Genomic DNA, 26,042 nt, shown 5'->3' on the forward strand with positions numbered 1-26,042 from the left:
AACAGTTTTAGGATATTATGAAGACAAGCTTTGGGTGACTTTTTAAAAGAAAAACACAATTATATGTCTTAAATCATTTTTAAGGAAGCAAGTTCATTGCACAAACAACTGTCTGAGCTAATATCCCAAGGTACTTGCTGTGACTATAGTAATATGTTAGCTGAGGAGTGACATGGTCACTTCAACCCTGATGACAAAAGACTGCTGATTTAGATCCTTTTCATCACCTTATCATTTTCCCCGTGACCAACAATAGGATTTGTAGGAAAGTAGCAATCCAGTAAGCTTTTTGCTTTCTCTTCTATTTTTGTCTTCCACTACTAAGGGTAGGACAGAGAATGTGGCAAAGATGTAGGGAAAGATCCCCTTGATGTAGTCCTCATTTAGTACATAATCAGACTTCGAAATTCTCTAGCCCGATATTTGGGTCCAAAGCCTAAAACTTTAGGGCCAAAACTACCCACCTGGCATTGGGTTTTTTCCAGTGGCCGTTTGCCTAACGTCCTTCCATGAAAAGCATTACAATCATTTTTCAATCAACCAGTAATTAAATCAAATGCAGAAGCATCAGCTTTTTTTCATCGACTAAGCACAAGTTAGAAACATGATTTAAGATCTACTATGAAACACTGGCAAAAAAATAGATTCTTTGTCTAAGACAGGAAGTTATGTGATTTATTTTAGCATAATTATGTACTGCCACCCGTTTGGGATTTAAAGGTCATCAAAACTTTTTTCCTAGCCAAACGACTGACAATGAGAAGGTCAAAATCCCTACTGCAGAGGCTTTCTCTTCAGTAAAACTATCTGTGCCTCTTCAAAGTTTTATATGTGATATTTCAAATCAAAGCTATTTCAGACGATACATATATCATCGTTCACCAAATATTTTTAAACAAAGGAAACCATATGTAATATCTGTATTTTATCAATAATCTCTTATGCAAGCATTTTAGGTTCCAAAAGTTAAGTATCACTGAGCCCAATAATTACTCCATTAACTCAAGGAGATGATCTACAGCATAAAGAAAGAACGTTATAACCCAAAGATGGTTAACATCATGGCTTCACTGGGAAGTCAATAGAAAGTAGGTGCTGCTTGTCAACTTTTAAATTGTTCGAGATACAATCTGTAGGATACTGGAATGGCAAAACCCCAATTTACAACGGAAAGCAAGAAAATATTCAAAATGTTACAATGGTACAAGTTTTTTTAATAGGACCCTCTACTATAATTTGTGGATTTGTGTGAAAGACTAGGTTGAGAGTTATTTTTAAATAACAAAATGAAACTTACCAATAGACATTCGTTCCCCATAATATGCAATGCAGTACGTAATAGAGGAAGACAGCACTCAGGAATATGGCCACAAGATACCCTCTCATGGCTGGCTCACCTGAAACACAAGGAATTAAGTTCAAAGCAAAGGCCAGGTTGTTATACAAATGGATTTTCATAATGGCTCAAATATAAGCATTATTGGAAAAAATATACAAAAGGAACTATAGAAAAAAATGATGTGGGCATGTAATTTTGGAAATACTCACTAAACGTGCAGAAAGATCATGTTTTTTCTGTCTCTCCTTTTATCAATAAGCACAGCATAATATATGTTTAGGCCAATAAACAGTTCCACGGTCTCAAAGGTAGGGGTCTCCCTACTACTTTCTCATGTTAGGTAAGAAAGAAATAATTCCTCCAGAATAAAATTTTACACATCTATTCCATATCCAAAACTTTTTACACAAACATTAAAACCTATCTATTTTCTCTCTCAGTAGAAAGTGAATAGATGCCTTAAGCTGTGAATATTTCATTTCTTCAGTGCTTGAAATGATGTTAAAATGGTATACATTATCATGTTTACAAGTCATTTTTCTAATTTTTAAAAACTGAGGAAAAAAGCTACTGAAAAAACACTTCCCTCATCCTCAATTTTTATATACTTTTAGATCCACCTATTTGATTTTTCCACATCATAGTTCAGGTATATTCAGCTACTTGCTTGTTTTGTATTAAATTGACAATATTGTTCATTACACATTTGCAGACAGACAAAAACCTTGACACAATCCTCTCTAAAATGTAAATGCAAAAAAAGCCTTTATAGATATATTTTGAAAACCTATAAAACATGTTTAGTTTTCTCTTTTGCTTCAAAGGAAAAAAGGAAAAGTTTCCACTGTCTTATGTAATTAAATGTAAAAGGCAAATTTAACATACGGTTCCATAATAGACCTATTTCAACGCCTGTGACTTTAAACGGGTATGCTGCTTCTCTGTCTCCCTTATCAAGTTTCTAGTTCATCTAAACAATTGCATGTGCCACTCCTTTCACTCCTATCCATGCCTATTAACCTCAATCATGGCAATGCAGTATAGAACCTGGGAGTCTGGCTGAATAAATTTCCAAATAATGTGGCGTTGCCTTCTTTTTAATGGTAAATATGTTCAAATGGAAATCTTAAAATAAACCTCTCCCTTTGCCTTCATAAGTAGAATATACTAAACATAACTTAAACTTTTCTTGATAATATGTGGTCAGCTCAACAAATATAATTGTTCTGGGCTTTCTTACACTTGAAACCCTCTGCAGCTAATGGGTGTGTGGGGCTATTTGCTAAGCAGTCCTAAACTGGCATGATTATCTGGTTGAGTTCCTTTTCACCCCTCCCTTGCTGTCAGCTGTTGCTTCTCACTGCTATTAATGCAGTCACCACCCCGACATGCCACTATTCTAAATTAGTTAGAAATGAAAACAATGTCAGGAGAAAGCAAATAAATAAGCAAGTTAATGAGCAAACTTTAGTTTACACATACTTCTAATTAGGTATACATGATCCCTGTGAAGAGTCAACACTGGTTGGAAATCAGAAGACAAGATTGACAGCCTAACTCTACATACGGTGTGGGAAGCCTAAGGTAAATCAGTCTACCTCTTCTGACCTGAGGGTCCTCACGTGTTTACAAGTGAGAACACACCATCTACCTCTTTGGGTTATTAGACTGTCCTGGAAGGCAGTTTACCATGGGCCAAAATAGTGATGAACATCTTATTAAATGCTTAAATTAAACATTTAAGGCTCCACTAAGAATAACATCATTTGGCTGGGCGTGGTGGCTCACACCTGTAATCCCAGCACTTTGGGAATCCGAGGCGGGTGGATCACGAGGTCAGGAGTTCAATACCAACCTGGCCAAGATGGTGAAACCTCGTCTCTAATGCAAAAAAATTAGCCAGCCGTGATGGCAGGCACCTGCAATCCCACCTATTCAGGAGGCTAAGGCAGAGAATTGCTTGAACCCAAGAGGCAGAGGTTGCAGTGAGCGAAGATCACACCACTGCACTCCAGCCTGGGTGACAGAGTGAGAATCCATCTCACCAAAAAAAAAAAAAAAAAAGAATGACATTTATGCAGAGATCCAACAAGGACAAAACTTACCAGTATCAGCAAAACTTTTTAACGTATTTACATCTAAGACAGTATATGAAGGTCTAGGGAAAGAAGTCAGTATTTACAAGTCAAAATTCCTATGTATTCTCCAAAACATACTCTTCGGGCAATTTATGTATTATTCTACAGAACACGGAGGTATGGGTAAGCGAGACTTGTGTTATTGTTTTGTTGTTTTTCATTCACTAATATGTGGTCTAATTAAAAACAAAGAAGTGTGAGAGAATGCTCTGTTTTCAAACAATAAAACGAACCCACTCTTGAACAGCTACTGCATACACCACCTGAAAAACATTTAGGAAGTTAAGTCACTCTTGTATTTCATGTACAATTCACAGCTTCAGTATTCAAGTTGCAAAGGACATGGGCCAGCCAGGATATCCTTGTGATAAACATGGTTCCTCTCCTTGCTCACAGGAAAAAGCTTCCACAAATAAACCAATTATCTAATTATATTCTGTAAGTGGAAGGGCATTTTGCTTTGAGCAAAAACATTCAAAGAAAAAACAGAATTTAAGAGGTTATCTGCTTTAAAAAGACATAAAGCCCTTTAATATAGCTTTGATTACCAAAACAAAGAGTTTTCAAGATCTTGACATTAAACACGACCAATGCCAGCTTTGTGGCTGCAGATGCTCCTAAAATCAGGGTCCCTAAAACATCCTTTACAAAAATGTGGGTAGAGGATGGCAAGGGAGAGAAGGACTCATTGGCAGAGGACAAATGTTCACACATTCTCCAACTAAGATACGTAACCCAACGTATAAGTAACCTATAAATGCCAAATTAAACTCAATCTTGACAACAGTTTCATTTTGCTTTACCAGTAAAAGCATATTTTGTGTGGAGCATTAAAGTTCATAAAAAATCTTTTATATGTCCATCCCTCCATTTAAGGCTCAAAATAAGCTTGTTAGATGGGTGTGCAGGTGTTGTCTTCTTGATGAATGAGGAAAACTGAAGGTTTATAAGGTTGAGTTGTCTGAGGTCACACAGTTTAAGGAAGACAGAAATAGATTTATGGTTCAATCATTTCTTTCTCAGGGTTCCATTCCTGGTGTTATCCTGTCTCTCAAGATAAAAAGCACAAGGCAAATCTAAAAGAGATAATTCTAATCTGAAAATTCCTAATGGTGTTCCATTGGTATCTTGAAGTCTAGAAGGGTAAATTCAGATATTGGTGAAAGGAGGTGACTCTAGGGCAGGCTCAAGAGTCTGCACCAGGCAGGGACTTGTTAACATGCACACTCCTGAGCCTCTACTTAATCTGAATCTCTGGAGCTCAGGAATGTGCATTTAAACAGCATCCACCAATTTGATTCTTATGCACACTAAATTTTGAGAATCACTGCTCTAAGACATACAATAGAACCATGGAAGAATTTCTGAAATACAGAGACTGTTAACAGATACAGATCCCATAACTAGATGCTTTGTATTATTTTTTTTACCCTAAATGCCTAGCATGTGGTAAATGCTCAATGAATAACAACTGATTAGAAGCATTAAGATGTATGAGTGCTTAGCCTGTGCCAAGGCATGTGATAATTGCTTTTGGTGTATTACCTCATGACATCCTGACAACCATCTTGCGAAAGAAGTAGCAGACTTACAATTCCTATTTTATAAAGGAGGAAACCAAAACTCTGGGAGAAGCAACGACTTTGTTGAGCTGAGAAGTAGCAGAACGAGGACTCAAATCTGTCTCTATCAGGCCACAGGCCATGCATTATACTACCTCCCCCTAGATGTGAGCTTTCACAAGTGAGCACAGGCCCCTCCTTTTGCTACCAGACTAAACATTACTGAACATTTCTCCAACCTCTCAATCCTGCAAGCTCCTTAAGCAATATAAATTCTAGTAATTGATGAAATGGAGATAAAGCTTGTAATACTTTTGATTCAAACTCAGCTAAAATAAAAGCCTGTTACTCCCAACCAACCCTGTTCCCAGTTCTGCTCCTCCCACCCATGCTAGCATTGTTTATAAAAACAAAACAAACTCTATGGAGAAACACTTGAAAAAATGTCAGGTTTTTTTTTAGACTCTCCTAATGCTTTCTCAAACTAAAGGGAGCTTGCTTTTCCAACCAGTTAGAAAAAAGCATGTTCAGCAATAATTCTAGAAACATTGTTCTACTTATCAAGCATTAGGTTAGTGCAAAAGTAATTGCGGTTTTTGTCGTTTAAAACCAACCTAATAGAAAAACCCGGTGGGTATCTCAGTCAATATGCAACACCAAGGAAGAAAGACCCTTGGCATTCTCTATTCCAGATGCTGAGCACACACAAACCTCACCTGCCTGTCTCCTCCATCCCCAGTTCCGTTTCAATCTGGAAGCAGGTGCTTCCTAATACCTATCTGCAAGCCCAGCCACTCCAGGCACTGGGACTGATTCTGACCCACGGAAAGAGAGTCTGAGGCGCCCTCGACTAGCAGCTCAACAGTTGGGTCAGGTTCCTGTGGATCCAGTAGTGATCCTGGTCATCTCATCCACTGGACCTGGGTTCCTGCTGTTGCCCATCCTGCACTTCAGCCTGGGCAACAGAGCAAGACTCCATCTCAAAAAAAAAAAAAAAAAAAAGCCACAGTCATCAACCTGTTAACAACATCTAATGCTTCTTGGAAGCTGACATCTTATTAGCAGGATGTTAATATGAGAATACAGGGACAATTTTTACTTTAAGAGAACAAATGGGCATGGAAAGAAAATGTGAATAATCAGTAAAAACAAAAGAAGTTCCCTAAAAGCTTACTTGTGTATTTGCAATGGACCTGAGTCTGAAGACCTGGGTGCTTAAACTATACCATACTTTTCCAACGTCTGCATTCTTATCTTTCCTAGTCACCCTAGCAGCTCTGCAGCCAAACTTCCAATTTTTTTTTTTTTTTAGTCACTAGGATCCTAAACCATGTCCCCATCTGCTCTGGGGTGAGGCAACCTTCTGTTTCCTGCTTCCTCAGTGGCAGACATCCTACTCTTTCTATGTCTCTTCTCACACCCAACATGCTGCTGTTCAATAATACTCCTCAGTAACTCACATCTTTGTGCAAATAAGAGAAGCACATCCCCCTCCTACCTCCACACAGCCTGTGGGCACCTAATGTCTAATATCTCAGCAGCATCTAGATTTCAGCCACAACCTTCCCCTTAAGCAGGTAACCTTGTTCATGGCTCACCTCCATACCTTTACCAGGTGGCCCTGTTGACACCTGTGTCCATTCAGCCCCTGGACAGGCCCTCATCCATCCTGGTCTCTGCTGGTCCTCAGCTCACACTGACACACACTCCAGACTGTGTGGAACATGGCCAACAGATTTCACATCCTGCCTTTCTTCCTCTTTGTACTTATTACTCAGTTTGTGATTATAATCTGCAGTCACATGCCCACATGAGCAAATCTACAACAGAACCTCCAACTCTAGCCATGCATTAATGTCTAGGTTTTTTTTGGTCCAACCTCATAGGTCCCCTAAGCCTAAGCCTCACAGACCCAGCCATCTCCATGTAACCTAAGCCTTAATGTAGACATACAGGACTCCACAGTGACGAATGGAAAGGCCTCAGTCCTCCTCAATTCATTTACTACCTCTCTTTTAGGTTTGGTCCTTATTACTAATTAGATAGTCCAAATGTGTGACAGCAGCTTCATTCATATCCCAAGGATCTACAACCTCTGGCAGCGATGATCATGTAAATGATAGCACAGTTTATTAACCACTTACTAAATGGCCAGCACAGTACTAAGCCCTGTTTCACATAAGGATGAAATCACGGATATTTTCATCCCCATGCTAGATATGTTTAATACCCAGAGCACTGGCCAGAATTCAAACTGAGATCTGATTTCAAAGCCCACACTTTTAAATTGTGGCTTCTAGAAAACTATAATAACCATATTTTTAAGAGTATGAACTGTTAATAATCATTTAATAATATCTTTTAAAAATAAAACAAGGGGACGATACACATTAAATTATGCATTTATCAAACACACTTCTTTAGAAACATTATAATATGAAAAGCTATTAATCTCATAATTAAAGAGAGAAATCTTACGGAATCAGTAGTCTGGCTGATGGGATTTTCTGCTAGAAGGACAAAGAAATTCTCAATAGGCCATAATTAAAGAAATAAAAAACAGCACATACAGATTTTTTTAAACATACAATATTACAACGAAAAGGCTAAATTTAATCTGAAGTTATAAACTAATGCTATTTAATACAAGTTAAGAAAAAACTCTGACATTGCTGAGTAAATTAACAGAAAATCTGATTTATGCCCCCCTCCAAAAATACTGAGTTGTGTAGTTTCAACAAATTAGATCAGCTGTATACATTTTGACGGATTTCTAAGAACATAACTGTCTTCTTTCTGCATTGCAGAAAGGGAACGTGTATAATTAACTTTCTTTCCCTCTCCTCCCCCAACTCTTCTGCTAATACAATGATATGAAGCTGGTTCCTACACACATATGCACACACACCCGTCTCTTTCAGCTTTTCAACAGGTATCATCCTTAGCACATGTAGACAGATCTTTTCACTTAATTAAAGATAAGCCCTCTGCCAAAGCAGATGACCAGATCCTCTCCTGAAAGTGGGGTGTGCTCACTGCAAAGAATATAAAAAGGAGAGAAATGACTTCTCAGCAGAATTTTCTTCTTTAATAGCACAGCAGGACACTAATATCATTCAGCTAATAGCAACTATATGGGATGCTAAAAATAAATGAATTGGAGTTCCTGTTTTCAAGACCTCTCTCTTCAGACTCAGGTCCATTGCAAATACACAAGTAAGCTTTTAGGGAACTTCTTTTGTTTCTACTGTTTATTCACATTTTCTTTCCATGCCCATTTTTTCTCTTAAAGTAAAAATTGTCCCTGTATTCTCCTATTAACATCCTGCTAATAAGATGTCAGCTTCCAAGAAGCATTCGATGTTGTTAACAGGTTGATGACTGTGGCTTTTTTTTTTTTTTTTTTTGAGATGGAGTCTTGCTCTGTTGCCCAGGCTGAAGTGCAGTGATGCGATCTTGGCTCACTGCAACCTCCATACCCAGGTTCAAGCAATTCTCCTGCCTCAGCCTCCCAAGTAGCTGGGATTACAGGCACGTGCCACCATGCCCGGCTAATTCTTTGTATTTTTAATAGAGATGGGGTTTTGCCATGTTGGCCAGGCTGGTCTCGAACTCCTAACCTCGAGTGATCCACCCACCTTGGCCTCCCAAAGTGCTGGGATTACAGGCATAAGCCACCACGCCCAGACTGTGTCTAATTTTTAAAATTGGCTTTATTCATTTTTTTCCTTTTTTTTGAGACAGAGTCTCACTATACTGTCCAGCCTGGTCTCTAACTTCTGGGCTCGAGTAATCCTCCTGCCTCAGCCTCCTGAGTAGCTGAGGATAAAATTTTTATACACTAAAATTCGCCACTTTTAAGTGTATCAGGTAACAACCACTGAAGTCATGATTCTAAACATTGCCATCAACCCCAAAAGTTCCTTTGTTCCTCTTTGTAGTTACTTCCTTCTTCCCACTTCCTGGCCCCTAGCAGCCTGATCTGCTATCACTATAGTTTTGCTTTTCTAAAATTTCATATAAATTGAATCATATAATATATATCTTATTTCTGACTTCTTTCAATTAACATAATACTTTTGTAAAAAATGCTCAAGTTGTTGCTTGTACCAGGAGTTCATTCCTTTTGGTTGCTAAATAGCATCCCATTGTATGGTCATACCACAATTTATTTATCAGTTCACCAGGCAATACACATTTGGTTTCTTTGCAATTTTTGGTTATTGTAAATAAAGCTGCATTAAACATTCAAGTGCAACTTCTTGGGTGGATATATGTTTTCATGGGCTATATAGTAAACACGTTTAACTTTATATGAAAACTTTATATTGCATTCTGGTGCCTATCTCAGTTATATTGCATGCTGGTGCTTATCTCAGTTTAAAAAAAAGCCCTACCTATACCAATTCAAATTATTACTGCTATTGAATAATACGAATCACTGACCGAGGTAAGAATCTCTTCTCTATTAATATCAACCATTTCATAATGTGTACATACTCGACTTTAGGATATGGAGAATAGAGCTCACAGTCTTGTGAAGGAGCTGTTATACTGCTTCAAAATTATTTCCATTATCTGGTATAAGAATTAAAGCAAACTATTTCACACCTCTGTTATTCAAAGTGTGGTCCATGGACCAGCAGTACTGGCATCACCTGGGAAGTTGGTAGAGCTGCAGAGTCTCAGCTCCAACCTTTGATCCACTGAGTCAAGTGGATTTTGGCAAACCCCATGTGATCTGTGTGTTTGAGAAGCACTGCTGGAGAAGGTCAGAGGAAAAAGGAATTGTATCCAGCCGAGAAGATCAGCGCTTCACAGAAAACAGTTGAGGGGAACTGGCAGCTCATTCAAAGTTTTATGCTACATATTTTAAGAGTCTTTAGGGCTTGACCTTTGAAAGTTTTCAATCAACAGATGTTTCTCTGAAGAAACTAGTCAGATTCCCTTTGAAAATAAGTGGCTTTGAGAAAAATTTCCCTCACCACTCTAGGGAATGTTTGTGGGGTTTTTTGTTTTTTTTGTTTTTTTTTTTAATTCCCTGGACACTGTCTTTCCTGTATTATTTTCAGTCTCATCCTTCCATCTACTATTAGTGTCAGTATGATACTACCAGTATTTTTGAGGGAAAATATGTAGGATTCCTCCATTCACATTACACCTATAGGACACACACCTTATTTTACATCTCCTTCTGATTCACCTAAGTGCCAACTGAATCACTGGCCACATATTTACTATATTTCCAATTATTGCAATTTACAACTTGAACCCAAGAATTACAGATCTTAGAGCTGGGCAGACTGTAAGAGTTGGGGGCATTTAGACACAGTAAGGACTTATGTATCAAGAATTACAGAAGAGGCAGCCAGGATTTTGAAAAGTTTAAAAAAAAAACTTGTCAAAGGCTATCTTGCTAATAAGTAGCAAAGTTGGTAATAAAGAAGAACATTTTACACGGGTTCCCCTCCAGCACAATTCCTGTCTCATATGGGTGCACAATAATATTTACTTATTTCATGAGTAAAAAAGTCAATAAATGAATAAATAAATTACTATCTCCAAACCCACTCATCTTTGTTTTTGTTCCAATCCTCTCTGATCTCTATGGTTTTCAGTTCCAGAATCTCCCTTGGTGGCACTACACAGCCTCCCTCCTCTACTTCTCTGCCTGTGTTTCTAGATTTGTTCTTCTTCCTCTGTCCACCTAAATATAGGTGTTTTCAAGCTGTTATCTTAATCCTGTTTCCTAAACCCATGTTCTCATCACTTCTCACCTTAGCTACTAGCAATGATCTCTAATCTTTCTTCCCTTTAAACCAGCCCACACGCTGTACTTGGCAAAAAATCCTCAAAGTGCAGCTCTCATCTTGTCACTTTGCCTGGTATTTAAGACTTCCATGATTTGGTCTTAATAATTCATTGGCAATTTATTCTTTGTAGGTAGTAGCATAATTCGGTGTTAAGATTGTTTGCTTGGCAATCAGACCCCCTGAGTTTGAGTCTCAGCTCTTCCTCTGATGAGTTGTATCACCCTGGGAATTTGCCTAATCTTTTTATACTTCAGCTTCCTTGGCTGTAAAATAAGAATAATAATACTTCCTAATAGAGCTATTACAAGTGGTAAATACAAAATACTTAGGTAAGTATCTGGCTCATGGTAAAGATTCTCCTAATCTTGTTTTAATTCTTCTTTTAAAATTAGTGAAGTATTAGCTTCCCATACACCAAGCCCTTCCTAAAAAATTAGCTTCCTAATGTCCTGGTAGAGACACTAAAGAACTCATGATTTTGTGCTAATAATAGCCTCAAAAAATTAAGTTTCCATTACTGTTCTATTATTGCTGCACAATCATTTTAACATCTTAAAGTATCTGTGACAGGAAGCTTTACTCATCTATCTGCTTTTGAATATAAAGTGAAAGGCAGGCCGGGCGCGGTGGCTCACGCTTGTAATCCCAGCACTTTGGGAGGCCGAGGCGGGCGGATCACGAGGTCAGGAGATCGAGACCACGGTGAAACCCCGTCTCTACTAAAAATACAAAAAATTAGCCGGGCGTGGTGGCGGGCGCCTGTAGTCCCAGCTACTCGGAGAGGCTGAGGCAGGAGAATGGCGTGAACCCGGGAGGCAGAGCTTGCAGTGAGCCGAGACTGCGCCACTGCACTCCAACCTGGGTGACAGAGGAGATAAAATAAAATAAAATAAAATAAATAAAAATAAAGTGAAAGGCATTCAAAATAGTATTAATTCACTGGCAAAACTCATCTTAGAATTAGACCCTATTTCTGGCTATAGAAACCATATCTTTTTTATGCTTTTCCTAATAAAACTGCTCTGAAATTTAGTAAAAACAAACAAAAAAACTCAGATTTGTAAACAACATTTCAAATTTATGTTTTGAAGCAAAAAAATAAAAATCAAGAACTCTATAAATAATCTGAGTTGGCAAATAGGTTTCAGGAAATAGGTTTCATTCTCATTCGGATCCATTATAATGTTGAGAAGGATTCAGATATTGTGTCCTAGGTGTTGAAGCAAATACCACGGTGACTTAAGCAATGTTTAACAAGGTAAGGATAAAGACTGGAATTTTTCTCACCCTAGGCTAGAGAATAAGGACAGAAGAATAAACACTGTGCAACAGGTGCCAATAAAAACAGTTAAAATTAGGACCAGGCACAGTGGCTCATGCCTGTAATCCCAGCACTTTGGGAGGCCCAGGTAGGTGGATCACTAGAGGTCAGGAGCTCGAGACCAGCCTGGCCAACATATAGTGAAACCCTGCTCTACTAAAAAATACAAATTAGCTGGACATGGTGGTACATGCCTGTAGTCCCAGCTACTTGGGAAGCTGAGGCAGGAGAATCGCTTGAACCTGGGAGGCAGAGGTTGCAGTGAGCCAAGATTGTGCCAGTGCACTCCAGCCTGGGCAACAGAGCAAGACTCCATCTCAAAAAAAAAACAGTTAAAATTAACTAAACACTTATGTGACAGAACAGTTCTAAATGCTTTAGACATTGACTTATTTTAATCCTCAAAACCAACCTTTACAGAAGGCTTTATCGTCAACCCTATGATACAGATAAAGACACCAAAGCACATAGAAGTTATAATTTCCCCCGGGATACCCACGTCGTAAGTGACAGAGCTGGGACATGAACCCAAGCATGTACTAGAGTCCAGGAGCATCACAAAGACTCTCAAAATACTTCCATCTTTTTGATGCCAGAAACGGTAAAGACTGACAGGAAAAACAGCTTTACAAATCACCAAGATGATTACAGTCCAGATTCCACTAAATTGAGATGTTGCTGGCAGTAAAACCTGAGGACCCAGCCCTGCCTCCAGCCTTGATTCAGGTCCTCAAGAGTTCTGCAAGTCCAGTGGCTAAGGACCATGCTGGGGAAGGACTTTGAAACCCTCACGAGCAATCTCAGTGGGAACAAGCAAGAGGTTAAGAGGTTCCCTAGGACTAAATCACAAGATGATTATGAGTGTCCATATTGGCCAGCACTACTAAAGCATAATGTTATCAGTCAATAAGTGTCTTTCCCAAAAAGATCTCCAAACAAATTTGCTAGAATAATCATTCTCTGATGAACCTTAATAAATCATTGAGTGCCTGCATATATTCATGGGTAAAACATTTAGTTCATTCCTGGTAGACAGCTGAACTCTAGATCTTTTTTCAGAATAAAGTTATACATTGATGTCTGAAATCTGTGCACAGGATTCCAAAAAAGTAAGAAAAATCAGCCTAAAAAATTAGAAGGTACTTTAATGAAACTATCATTAATTGTTGCACTTAAAGACAGAGAGAGAACTGGAATTAATTCTATTGAGAAAACAAGGCCCAAAGAGGGAAACCCTCTTGCCCAATATAAAGTTGGTTAACAGCAGAATTTCTGTAATATTTGTGATGCATATAATGTTCTAATTTTAAGAGTTTTCTTACTCCTCACTTATGTATTGGTTAAGAAGAGTCCCAAAGAAGGCCCATTCAATTGAGAATAAAAATAATATTTAAGACTCTCATAGCTCAACTGTGGGATATGCTGAAGGGTCATGGGTTACATTAGCAGTCTCATAGGCCCCCAGCCTGCAAAACTAGTAAGAGAAAAAATAGCAGGCACCTGTATTCATAGAAGAGGGGATTTTAACATCACCCACAAGAGAAACATTATATAAGAACATTACAAGTGCTCAAGTTTACATTTAAGCAATTTGAGACAATGGTGGTGTTGCCTTTGCTTACCTGCACTTTTAAGAATCTGTGTCCTAAAGACCCTCTGTTCGCAAAGGTGGAGAATTTGCTAAAGAGGGACCAGGCTGCCAAAGACTCAGGACGCTGCCTGCTGAATTGCTGGGGCCTCTCTGTTAGAAATTATCTAAGACCCGGGGTTGTGCTGCTTCCTCACTTGCAAATGCTGAAATAAAACATAAAGATAGTATGTTTCTAAGAATGGTTCAGCTGCCCCAGAAAAATGTAAAGTCATTTTTAAAAATTTAAGGAAAATGCCATTTTAGTAAACTCACTTCTGATCTCCTAAAAAATGCTTTACAGGATGATGAAATTACCAAACACAGAAACAAAACAAAAAATCCAACAGTACATATTACATTACTGCCTGCCTTTCAGAACTAGCTTTCCAAAGCACCCCGCTCAGTCTCCTTAAAAATAATAACATACCCAGCTCAATTAATCCCAAGTAACCTGGTAATGAAAGAACCATCTGTCTTCTTTTCCAGCTTCTCTCCACACATACACACAGCTTTATTTTGAAATGCAGAGGTGAGGTGAGAGAAGTAGCTATTTCTCTGAAAATCATTAGAAGAGGAAGGGACAGAAGGAGAGAGGAGAATGAGGAGGAGATCAAGAAGAATAAAAATATCTAGAAGAAAGTGAAGGAAAAAGAAGTGTGGGTGAAGTATTAGAACAACTAGTTTAAAAATGTGCCGTGGGCTACTTTCTAAAACAAAAAAAAAATTGAAAAAATCTCAAACCTCTCTTGCTACAGCTATTTTTACACAAGACTAACACACATACACACAGACACGCACACACAAAATGCATGCTCTTTAAGACGTTAAAAACAATTATGCGAAATCTACTCTGCCTGTGTGCTATAAAAGAACAGCATGGTTTATGGGGTATTTTAAGTCCATTATTATGGTATTAATATTCTGGTATTTTGCCTATTTAAGTTAAAGGCACTTGAAAAATAGCAACTGCATGAATATCTCATTAACCCTTGTGCTGTTTCTTAAAAGCAGAAAATGAAATTCCCACATGGAAGATACCCTCCCTATACTAGAAAAAATGGCAACATCCTTATCTTCAAAGACAAGATGTTGAGACAGAGCTTGTTGAAATAACTCTTATCTTTTAAGCCTCCCCACACAATTTAGCTGCATTTTCACAGTTTATTATGTTCAATCTAGTATATAAGTTCAGGCTGGGCGCGGAGGCTCACGCCTGTAATCCCAGCACTTTGGGAGGCCGAGGCGGGTGGATCACGAGGTCAGGAGATCGAGACCATCCTGGCGAACATGCTGAAACCCAGTCTCTACTAAAAAGACAAAAAATCAGTCAGGCGCGGTGGCAGGCACCTGTAGTCCCAGCTACTCGGGAAGCTGAGGCAGGAGAATCGCTTGAACTGGGAGGCGGAGGTTGCAGTGAGCCGAGATCATGCAACTGCACTCCAGCCTGGGCAACAGCGCGAGACTCCGTCTCAAAAAAAATAAACAAATAAATAAAAAATAAGTTCAGACACACTGAAGAGATATTGCACGTTCAGTTCCAGACCAATGCAATAATGCAAATATCATAATAAAGCAAGTCACAAATTTTTCAGTTTCCCAATGGATGTAAGTTATGTTTATACAACACTGTCTATAGTGTGCAGTAATAGCATTGTGTCTAAAAAACAATGTGCATATCTTAATTTTAAAATATTTTACTGCTAAAAATGCTAATGATTGATCATCTGAGCCTTCATTGAGTTATAATCTTTTTGCTAGTGATGATCTTGACTCAGTGCTTACGGCTGCTAACTTATCAGGCTGCTGGTTGCTAAAGGTTGGGGTGGCTGAGACAATGTCTTAAAATAAAACAATGACGTTTCCCTTCACGAAAGATTTCTCTGTACCATGCAATGCTCTGATAGCATTTTAGCCACAGAACTTCTTTCAAAATCACAGCCAATCCTCTCAAACCCTGCCACTGTTTTATCAACTAAATTTATCTACTATTCCTAACCCTTTGTTGTCATTTCAACAAAGTTCAGAGCATTCTCACTAGGATTGATTTCATCTCAAGGACTCACTTTCTTTGCTCCTGCATAAGAAGCAATCCTCATTCATTAAAGTTTTATTATGAGTTTTGTAACAATTCAGTCCCTTCTTCAGGCTCTATTGCTAATTCTATTTCTCTTGCTATTCCCATTACATCTGCAGTTTCTTCCTCCACTACAATCTGGAAGCCCTCAAAGTCATCCATGAGAGTTGTAATCAACTTCTTCCAAACTTCTGTTAAAGTGGATATTTTGACCTCCCATGAATCACAAATGTTCTTAATGGCATATAGAATGTTGAATTCTTTCCAGAAGGCTTTGAATTTACTTTACCCACATCTATCAGAGGGGTCACTATCTATGGCAGCTAGAGCTTTACAAACTATATTTCTTAAATAATAAGACTTGAATATTGAAATTCTTCCTTGATTCAAAAGACTATTCATAGAATAGACGTTGTTTTAGCAGGCACGAAAACAACATTAAACTCCTCATACAATGCCACCAGAGCTCTTGGGTAATTAGGTGCACTGTAGAGCAATAATATTTTGAAACAATCTTTTTCTTCTAAGCAGCAGGTCTCAATAACTGGCTTAAACTATTCAGTAAACCATGCTGTTCCTTTATAGCACACAGGCCAAGTAGATTTAGGATAATTATTTTTTAATAGGTGGGTTCTCCCTACGTTTCCCAGGCTGGTCTCAGACTCCTGTGCTCAAGTGATCCTCCTGCCTTGGCCTCCCAAATGCTGGGATTACAGGTGTGAGCTACCGCACTTGGCTGATTTAGCATAATTTGTAAGGGTTGTAGGATTTTCGGCATGGTAAATGAGCACTGGCTTCAACTTAAAAGTCACCAGCTGCATTAGCCCCTAACAAGAGGGTCAGCCAGCCCCTTTGAAGCTTTGAAGCCAGGCACTGGCTTCTCCTCTCTAGCTATAAAAGTCCTAGAAGGCATCTTCTTCCACTATAAGATTGTTTGTCTACAATGAAAATCTATTGTTCAGTGTAGCCACCTTCATCACTTATCTTAGCTAGATCTGGATAACTTGTTGCAGCCTCTTCTTTAACACTTGCTGCTTCACCTTGCACTTTTTTGTTATGGAGACAGTTTCTTTCCTTAAACCTCATGACTTACAACTTTTCTTCTGCAGGTTCCCTTAGTCTTCATGGAAAAGATTTAGAGCCTTGTTTGGGATCAGGCTTTGGCTCAAAAAAATTTTGTGGCTTGTTTGATGTTCTATTCAGACCACTAATACTCTCTATATATCAGCAATAAGGCTTTCACTTTACCATTTGTGTATTCACTGGAGTAGCACTTGTAATTTCCTTCAAGAATTTTTCCTATGCATTCACAACTTGGTTAACTATCTCAAGAGGCATAGTTTCTGGTCTGTATTGGCTTTCAACATGCTTTCCTCACTAAGCTTAATCATTACTAGCTTTCGATTTAATGTGAGAGATGTGCAACTCATCCTTTCACTTGAACACTTAGAGGCTATTGGAGGATTATTAATTGGACTAATTTCAATATTGTTGTGTCTCAGAGAATATGGAAGCCCAAGGGGAGGAAGAAAAACAGGGAAAAAACTGGTCGGTGGTCCATTCAGAACACATAAACATTTATAGATTAAGTTGACTGTCTTATGGGGTGTAGTTTGTGGTATCCCAAAACAATTACAATAGTAACATCAAAGATCAGTGACCAGCTGGGCGCGGTGGCTCACACCTGTAATCCCAGCACTTTGGGAGGCCGAGGCAGTCAGATCATGAGGTCAGGAGAGCGACACCATCCTGGCTAACACGGTGAAACTCCGTCTCTACTAAAAATACAAAAAATTAGCCGGGCGTGGTGGTGGGCGCCTGTAGTCCCAGCTACTCGCGAGGCTGAGGCAGAGAACGGCGTGAACCCGGGAGGCAGAGGTTGCAGTGAGCCAAGATGGCGTCACTGCACTCTAGCCTGGGCAACACAGCAAGACTCTGTCACAAAAATAAAATAAAATAAATAAATAAAATTTAAAAAGAAAGAAAAAATTATATATTTTTAAAAAAGATGAGTGATCATAGATCACCATAACAGATATAATACTAATGAAAAAATTTGAAATATTAAGATTACCAAGATGTAACAGTGGTAAGAAGTGAGCACATACCGTTGGGAAAATGGTACCAATAGGCTTATTGGACAAAGGGTGGCCACAAACCTTCAATGTGTAAAAAGCACAATGTCTATGAAATACAATAAAATGAGCCATGCCTGCAACTGGCTCTAACTGCTTCTTTGCGTCTTTACTTCTTTATGAGGGCTCCCATGCCACATAAAACTTGTAAAATAAATGTGCATGCTTTTCTCCTGTTAATCTAACTTATGTCAATTTAATTCTTGGACCCAGCTGGGACCTTAAGAGGACAAAGGTGGGGTTTTTCTGCCGCTATGGTCTCTGTTAGAATATACTTATTTTAACAAATTCTTAGAAAACAAATACCTTAAAATTGGCAAATATTGGAATAGGAACAGCTCCGGTCTACAGCTCCCAGCGTGAGCGACACAGAAGATGGGTGATTTCTGCATTTCCGTTTGAGGTACCGGTTTCATCTCACTAGGGAGTGCCAAACAGTGGGTGCAGGACAGTCGGTGCAGCGCACTGTGCACGAGCCGAAGCAGGGCGAGGCATTGCCTCACTCGGGAAGCGCTAGGGGTCAGGGAGTTCCCTTTCCTAGTCAAAGAAAGGGGTAACAGACGGCACCTGGAAAATCGGGTCAGTCCCACCCTAATACTGCGCTTTTCCAACGGGCCTGGAAAACAGCACACCAGGAGATTGTGTCCCGCACCTGGCTCGGAGGGTCCTATGCCCACGGAATCTCACTGATTGCTAGCACAGCAGTCTGAGATCAAACTGCAAGGCAGCAGCAAGGCTGGGGGAGGGGCGCCCGCCATTGCCCAGGCTTGCTTAGGTAAACAAAGCAGCCAGGAAGCTCGAACTGGGTGGAGCCCACCACAGCTCAAGGAGGCCTGCCTGCCTCTGTAGGCTCCACCTCTGGGGGCAGGGCACAGACAAACAAAAATTCAGCAGGAACCTCTGCAGACTTAAATGTCCCTGTCTGACTGACAGCTTTGAAGAGAATAGTGGTTCTCCCAGCACGCAGCTGGAGATCTGAGAACGGACAGACTGCCTCCTAAAGTGGGTCCCTGGCCCCCGAGCAGCCTAACTGGGAGGCACCCCAGTAGGGACAGACTGACACCTCACTCGGCCAGGTACTCCTCTGAGACAAAACTTCGAGAGAAACTATCAGACAGCTGAATTTGTGGTCTCACGAAAATCTACTGTTCTGCAGCCACCGCTGCTGACACTCAGCCAAACAGGGTCTGGAGCGGACCTCTAGCAAACTCCAACAGACCTGCAGCTGAGGGTCCTGTCTGGTAGAAGGAAAACAAACAGAAAGGACATCCACATCAAAAATCCATCTGTACATCACCAACATCAAAGACCAAAAGTAGATAAAACCACAAAGATGGGGAAAAAACAGAGCAGAAAAACTGGAAACTCTAAAAAGCAGAGCACCTCTCCTCCTCCAAAGGAACGCAGTTCCTCACCAGCAACGGAACAAAGCTGGATGGAGAATGACTTTGACGAGTTGAGAGAAGAAGGCTTCAGACGATCAAACTACTCTGAGCTACGGGAGGAAATTCAAAACAATAGCAAAGAAGTTAACAACTTTGAAAAAAAATTAGACGAATGGATAACTAGAATAACCAATGGAGAGAAGGGCTTAAAGGAGCTGATGGAGCTGAAAGCCAAGTATCGAGAACTACACAAAGATTACAGAAGGCTTGGGAGCCGATGCGATCAACTGGAAGAAAGGGTATCAGTGATGGAAGATGAAATGAATGAAATGAAGTGAGAAGGGAAGTTTAGAGAAAAAAGAAGAAAAAGAAACGAACAAAGCCTCCAAGAAATTTGGGACTATGTGAAAAGACCAAATCTACGTCTGATTGGTGTACCTGAAAATGATAGGGAGAATGGAACCAAGTTGGAAAACACTCTGCAAGATATTATCCAGGAGAACTTCCCCAATCTAGCAAGGCAGGCCAACATTCAGATTCAGGAAATACAGAGAACGCCACAAAGATACTCCTCGAGAAGAGCAACTCCAAGACACATAATTGTCAGATTCACCAAAGTTGAAATGAAGGAAAAAATGTTAAGGGCAGCCAGAGAGAAAGGTCGGGTTACCCACAGAGGGAAGCCCATCAGACTAACAGCTGATCTCTTGGCAGAAACTCTACAAGCCAGAAGAGAGTGGGGGCCAATATTCAACATTCTTAAAGAAAAGAATTTTCAACCCAGAATTTCATATCCAGCCAAACTAAGCTTCATAAGTGAAGGAGAAATAAAATACTTTACAGACAAGCAAATGCTGAGTGATTTTGTCACCACCAGGCCTGCCCTAAAAGAGCTCCTGAAGGAAGCACTAAACATAGAAAGGAACAACCGGTACCAGCCACTGCAAAAACATGCCAAATTGTAAAGACCATTGAGGCTAGGAAGAAACTGCATCAACTAACGAGCAAAATAACCAACTAACATCATAATGACAGGATCAAATTCACACATAACAATATTAACTTTAAATGTAAATGGGCTAAATGCTCCAATTAAAAGACACAGACTGGCAAATTGGATAAGGAGTCAAGACCCATCAGTGTGCTGTATTCAGGAAACCCATCTCACGTGCAGAGACACACATAGACTCAAAATAAAGGGATGGAGGAAGATCTATCAAGCAAATGGAAAACAAAAAAAGGCAGGGGTTGCAATCCTAGTCTCTGATAAAATAGACTTTAAACCAACAAAGATCAAAAGAGATAAAGAAGGCCATTACATAATGGTAAAGGGATCAATTCAACAAGAAGAGCTAACGATCCTAAATATATATGCACCCAACACAGGAGCACCCAGATTCATAAAGCAAGTCCTGAGTGACCTACAAAGGGGCTTAAACTCCCACACAATAATAATGGGAGATTTTAACACCCCACTGTCAACATTAGACAGATCAACGAGACAGACAGAAAGTTAACAAGGATATCCAGGAATTGAACTCAGCTCTGCACAAAGTGGACCTAATAGACATCTACAGAACTCTCCACCCCAAATCAACAGAATATACATTTTTTTCAGCACCACACCACACCTATTCCAAAATTGCCCACATGGTTGGAAGTAAAGGTCTCCTAAACAAATGTAAAAGAACACAAATTATAACAAACTGTCTCTCAGACCACAGTGCAATCAAACTAGAACTCAGGACTAAGAAACTCACTCAAAACTGCTCAACTACATGGAAACTGAACAACCTGCTCCTGAATGACTATTGGGTACATAATGAAATGAAAGCAGAAATAAAGATATTCTTTGAAACCAACGAGAACAAAGACACAACATACCAGAATCTCTGGGACACATTCAAAGCAGTGTGTAGAGGGAAATTTATAGCACTAAATGCCCACAAGAGAAAGCAGGAAAGATCCAAAATTGACACCATAACATCACAATTAAAAGAGTTAGAAAAGCAAGAGCAAACACATTCAAAAGCTAGCAGAAGGCTAGAATTAACTAAAATCAGAGCAGAACTGAAGGAAATAGAGACACAAAAAACCCTTCAAAAAATTAATGAATCCAAGAGCTGGTTTTTTGAAAAGATCAACAAAATTGATAGACTGCTAGCAAGACTAACAAAGAAGAAAAGAGGGAAGAATCAAATAGATGCAACAAAAAATGAAAAAGCGGTTATTACCACCAATCCCACAGAAATACAATCTACCATCAGAGAATACTACAAACACCTCTATGCAAATAAACTAGAAAATCTAGAAGAAATGGATAAATTCCTCGACAAATACATACTCCCAAGATTAAACCAGGAAGAAGTTGAATCTCTGAATAGACCAATAACAGGTTCTGAAATTGTGGCAATAATCAATAGCTTACCAACCAAAAAGAGTCCAGGACCTAATGGATTCACAGCTGAATTCTACCAGAGGTACAAGGAGGAACTGGTACCATTCCTTCTGAAACTATTCCAATCGATAGAAAAAGAGGGAATCCTCCCTAACACATTTTATGAGGCCAGCATAATCCTGATACCAAAGCCTGGCAGAGAAATAACCAAAAAAGAGAATTTCAGACCAATATCCTTGATGAACATTGATGCAAAAATCCTCAATAAAATACTGGCAAACTGAATCCAGCAGCACATCAAAAAGCTTATACACCATGATCAAGTGGGCTTCATCCCTGGGATGCAAGGCTGGTTCAACATACTCAAATCAATAATTGTAATCCAGCATATAAACAGAACCAACAACAAAAACCACATGATTATCTCAATAGATGCAGAAAAGGCCTTTGACAAAATTCAACAACCCTTCATGCTAAAAACTCTCAATAAATTAGGTATTGATCGAAATAATAAGAGCTATCTATGACAAACCCACAGCCAATATCATAGTGAATGGGCAAAAACTGGAAGCATTCCCTTTGAAAACTGGCACAAGACAGGGATGCCCTCTCTCACCACTCCTATTCAACATAGTGCTGGAAGTTCTGGCCAGGGCAATCAGGCAGGAGAAGGAAATAAAGGGTATTCAATTAGGAAAAGAGGAAGTCAAATTGTCCCTGTTTGCAGATGATATGATTGTATATCTAGAAAACCTCATTGTCTCAGCCCAAAATCTCCTTAAGCTGATTAGCAACTTCAGCAAAGTCTCAGGATACAAAATCAATGTACAAAAATCACAAGCATTCTTGTACACCAATCATAGACAAACAGAGAGCCAAATCATGAGTGAACTCCCATTCACAATTGCTTCAAAGAGAATAAAATACCTAGGAATCCAACTTACAAGGGATGTGAAGGACCTCTTCAAGGAGAACTACAAACCACTGCTCAATGAAATAAAAGAGGATACAAACAAATGGAAGAACATTCCATGTTCATGGGTTGGAAGAATCAATATAGTGAAAATGGCCATACTGCCCAAGGTAATTTATAGATTCAATGCCATCCCCATCAAGCTACCAATGACTTTCTTCACAGAATTGGAAAAAACTACTTTCAAGTTCATATGGAACCAAAAAAGAGCCTGCACACCCAAGTCAATCCTAAGCCAAAAGAACAAAGCTGGAGGCATCACGCTACCTGACTTTAAACTATACTACAAGGCTACAGTAACCAAAACAGCATGGTACTGGTACCACAACAGAGACATAGATCAATGGAACAGAACAGAGCCCTCAGAAATGATGCCGCATAGCTACAACTATCTGATCTTTGACAAACCTGACAAAAACAAGCAATGGGGAAAGGATTTCCTATTTAATAAATGGTGCTGGGAAAACTGGCTAGCCATATGTAGAAAGCTGAAACTGGATCCCTTCCTTGCACCTTACACAAAAATTAATTCAAGATGGATTAAAGACTTACGTGTTAGACCTAAAACCATAAAAACCCTAGAAGAAAACCTAGGCAATACCATTCAGGACATAGGCGTGGGCAAGGACTTCATGTCTAAAACACCAAAAGCAATGGCAACAAAAGCCAAAATTGACAAATGGGATCTAATTAAACTCAAGAGCTTCTGCACAGCAAAAGAAACTACCATCAGAGTGAACAGGCAACCTACAGAATGGGAGAAAATTTTTGCAACCTACTCATCTGACAAAGGGCTAATATCCAGAATCTACAATGAACTCAAACAAATTTACAAGAAAAAAACAAACAACCCCATCAAAAAGTGGGCAAAGGACATGAACAGACACTTCTCAAAAGAAGACATTTATGCAGCCAAAAAACACATGAAAAAATGCTCATCATCACTGGCCATCAGAGAAATGCAAATCAAAACCACAGTGAGATACCATCTCACACCAGTTAGAATGGCCATCATTAAAAAGTCAGGAAACAACAGGTGCTGGAGAGGATGTGGAGAAATAGGAACACTTTTACACTGTTGGTGGGACTGTAAACTAGTTCAACCTTTGTGGAAGTCAGTGTGGCGATTCCTCAGGGATCTAGAACTGGAAATACCATTTGACCCAGCCATCCCATTACTGGGTATATACCCAAAGAACTATAAATCATGCTGCTATAAAGACACATGCACACGTATGTTTGTTGCAGCACTATTCACAATAGCAAAGAGTTGGAACCAACCCAAATGTCCAACAACGATAGACTGGATTAAGAAAATGTGGCACATATACACCATGGAATACTATGCAGCCATAAAAAATGATGAGTTCATGTCCTTTGTAGGGACATGGATGAAACTGGAAACCATCATTCTCAGCAAACTATCGCAAGGACAAAAAACCAAACACCGCATGTTCTCACTCATAGGTGGGAATTGAACAATGAGAACTCATGGACACAGGAAGGGGAACATCACACTCCGGGGACTGTTGTGGGGTTGGGTGAGGGGGGAGGGACAGCATTAGGAGATATACCTAATGCTAAAAGACGAGTTAATGGGTGCAGCAAACCAACATGGCACATGGATACATATGTAACAAACCTGCACATTGTGCACATGTACCCTAAAACCTAAAGTATAATAAAAATAAAAATAAAAAATTGGCAAATATTTTATTTCATAGGCCATTTACGAACTCTAATGTCCTTAAACAGGGAAATAATTATGCTTGATTATGAAACTCATATAGTAACATAAAAAATAGATTTTATCAAAGAAAGAAAATTTTTAAAAGTTGACTACATGAAGATTATTTCCATTTGTTAGATGTATGTGTATGTAACACCTTATAGTAAATCCTCACTTATTGTTCATAAGTTCTTGGAAACTATGACTTTAAGCAAAGTAAGGTACACCAAAACCAATTTTTTCATCAACAATAAAATGACAATGAACAAAAATATTTTGCTTAAGGTTGTAGTTTCCAAAAACCTATAAATGACATTAAATGAGAATGTACTATACTGAAAGGCATTAAAGAAAAACAAAATCAGCTGACGTGCTGAATTGTAAATTAGAGAATTTTTTTAAGTACATAAATGTTTCAATTTTCAAAGAAACTGAAAGCGCTTATTTTCATATATCTCTATATACACTTCACGTTTGAAGTGTTAAGTAGCAAACCCATTTAGAAATCCAGAGAAAAGCAAAGGAGTGCTGTTTAATGGCTACTATTAGAGAAGTCTTCACCATGTGACAGAATTTTGAACCTAAAGAAATTATGGATCATGATATATTTGTGCCTCAGGATTATTCTCTCCTTAAATGTATAGAAAGTACAGTTCCTGAGTTTCTATCATCTTCTATCCACTATTACTTATTACTAAAGAATCCATCACAATTTTAAAGTTGGAAGGGTCCTTTAAGATTATTCAGTCTGGGACGAGCCCAGTGGCTCACACCTATGTAATCCCAGCACTTTGGGAGGCCAAGGCGGGAGGATTGCCTGAGGTCAGGAGTTGGAGACCAGCCTGGCCAACATGGCAAAACCTTGTCTCTATGAAAAATACAAAAATTAGCCAGGTGTAGTGGCGGGCACCTGTAATCCCAGCTACTCGGGAGGCTGAGGCAGGGAGAATTCCTTGAACCTGGAAGGCAGAGGCTCCAGTGAGCCAAGATCATGCCACTAAACTTCAGCCTGGGCAACAGAGCGAGACTCCATCTCAAAAAAAAAAAAGATTATTTAGTCTGGATAAGTTGGTAAAGAAACCTCAAGCACTGTCATACTAGGAACAGCTGGGGGGGGACAGGGATTTAGTTACACCTGGGGAAGCTTAAATCAAGGAAAGAAACAAGATAGCCTAGTCACAGGTTTGAAGGTCCTTCACGAAGAGGATTTTGCCTGGTTCTGATGGCTACCAAGCAGTTATGCCAAGGCCAGTGAATGCAAAATTCAAGGAGTTAAGTTTGAGCTCAGCACTAGGAAGACCTTGCTAATATTTGGACTGCCTAATACAGGATGCATTCTTGGAAAGTGGGTCACACATTACTATTATGTTCTAAAGTCCATTTGGCAGGAGTGTGCAGAGCAGTGCTTAACAAACTTTTATAGCCATTGGCATCACCTGAGCATCCTGTTAAGTTGCTGATTCTGATTCAGCAGGTCTAGGGCAGGGCCTGGTTATCTGCATTTCCAGAAAGCTCCCAAATGATGCCAAAAAAAAAAAAAAAAAA

At 39.3% G+C, this 26,042-nt stretch overlaps 1 protein-coding gene across 8 annotated transcripts in view; it reads right to left on the reverse strand.

The window, feature by feature from the left end:
- ST3GAL6 (ST3 beta-galactoside alpha-2,3-sialyltransferase 6) overlaps positions 1-26,042 on the reverse strand; it is a 70,286-nt gene that overhangs the window by 25,693 nt on the left and 18,551 nt on the right. For 5 of the 8 annotated variants that reach the window (XM_004091729.3, XM_003261719.2, XM_030802178.1 and 2 more), the window contains exon 2: positions 1,298-1,397. Coding sequence is in view for 5 of the 8 variants with exons in the window: in XM_003261719.2 (XP_003261767.2) it covers positions 1,298-1,386 (89 nt within the window). In the remaining 3 variants the exon portion in view is untranslated. Of the gene's footprint in view, positions 1-1,297; positions 1,398-6,645; positions 6,782-13,795; positions 13,968-26,042 lie in introns of those variants that run through there. The other 3 variants (XM_030802174.1, XM_030802175.1, XM_030802179.1) reach the window with 2 other exon arrangements.

The sequence above is a fragment of the Nomascus leucogenys genome, chromosome 21 (assembly GCF_006542625.1).
Source record: "Nomascus leucogenys isolate Asia chromosome 21, Asia_NLE_v1, whole genome shotgun sequence".
Taxonomy (NCBI): domain Eukaryota; kingdom Metazoa; phylum Chordata; class Mammalia; order Primates; family Hylobatidae; genus Nomascus; species Nomascus leucogenys.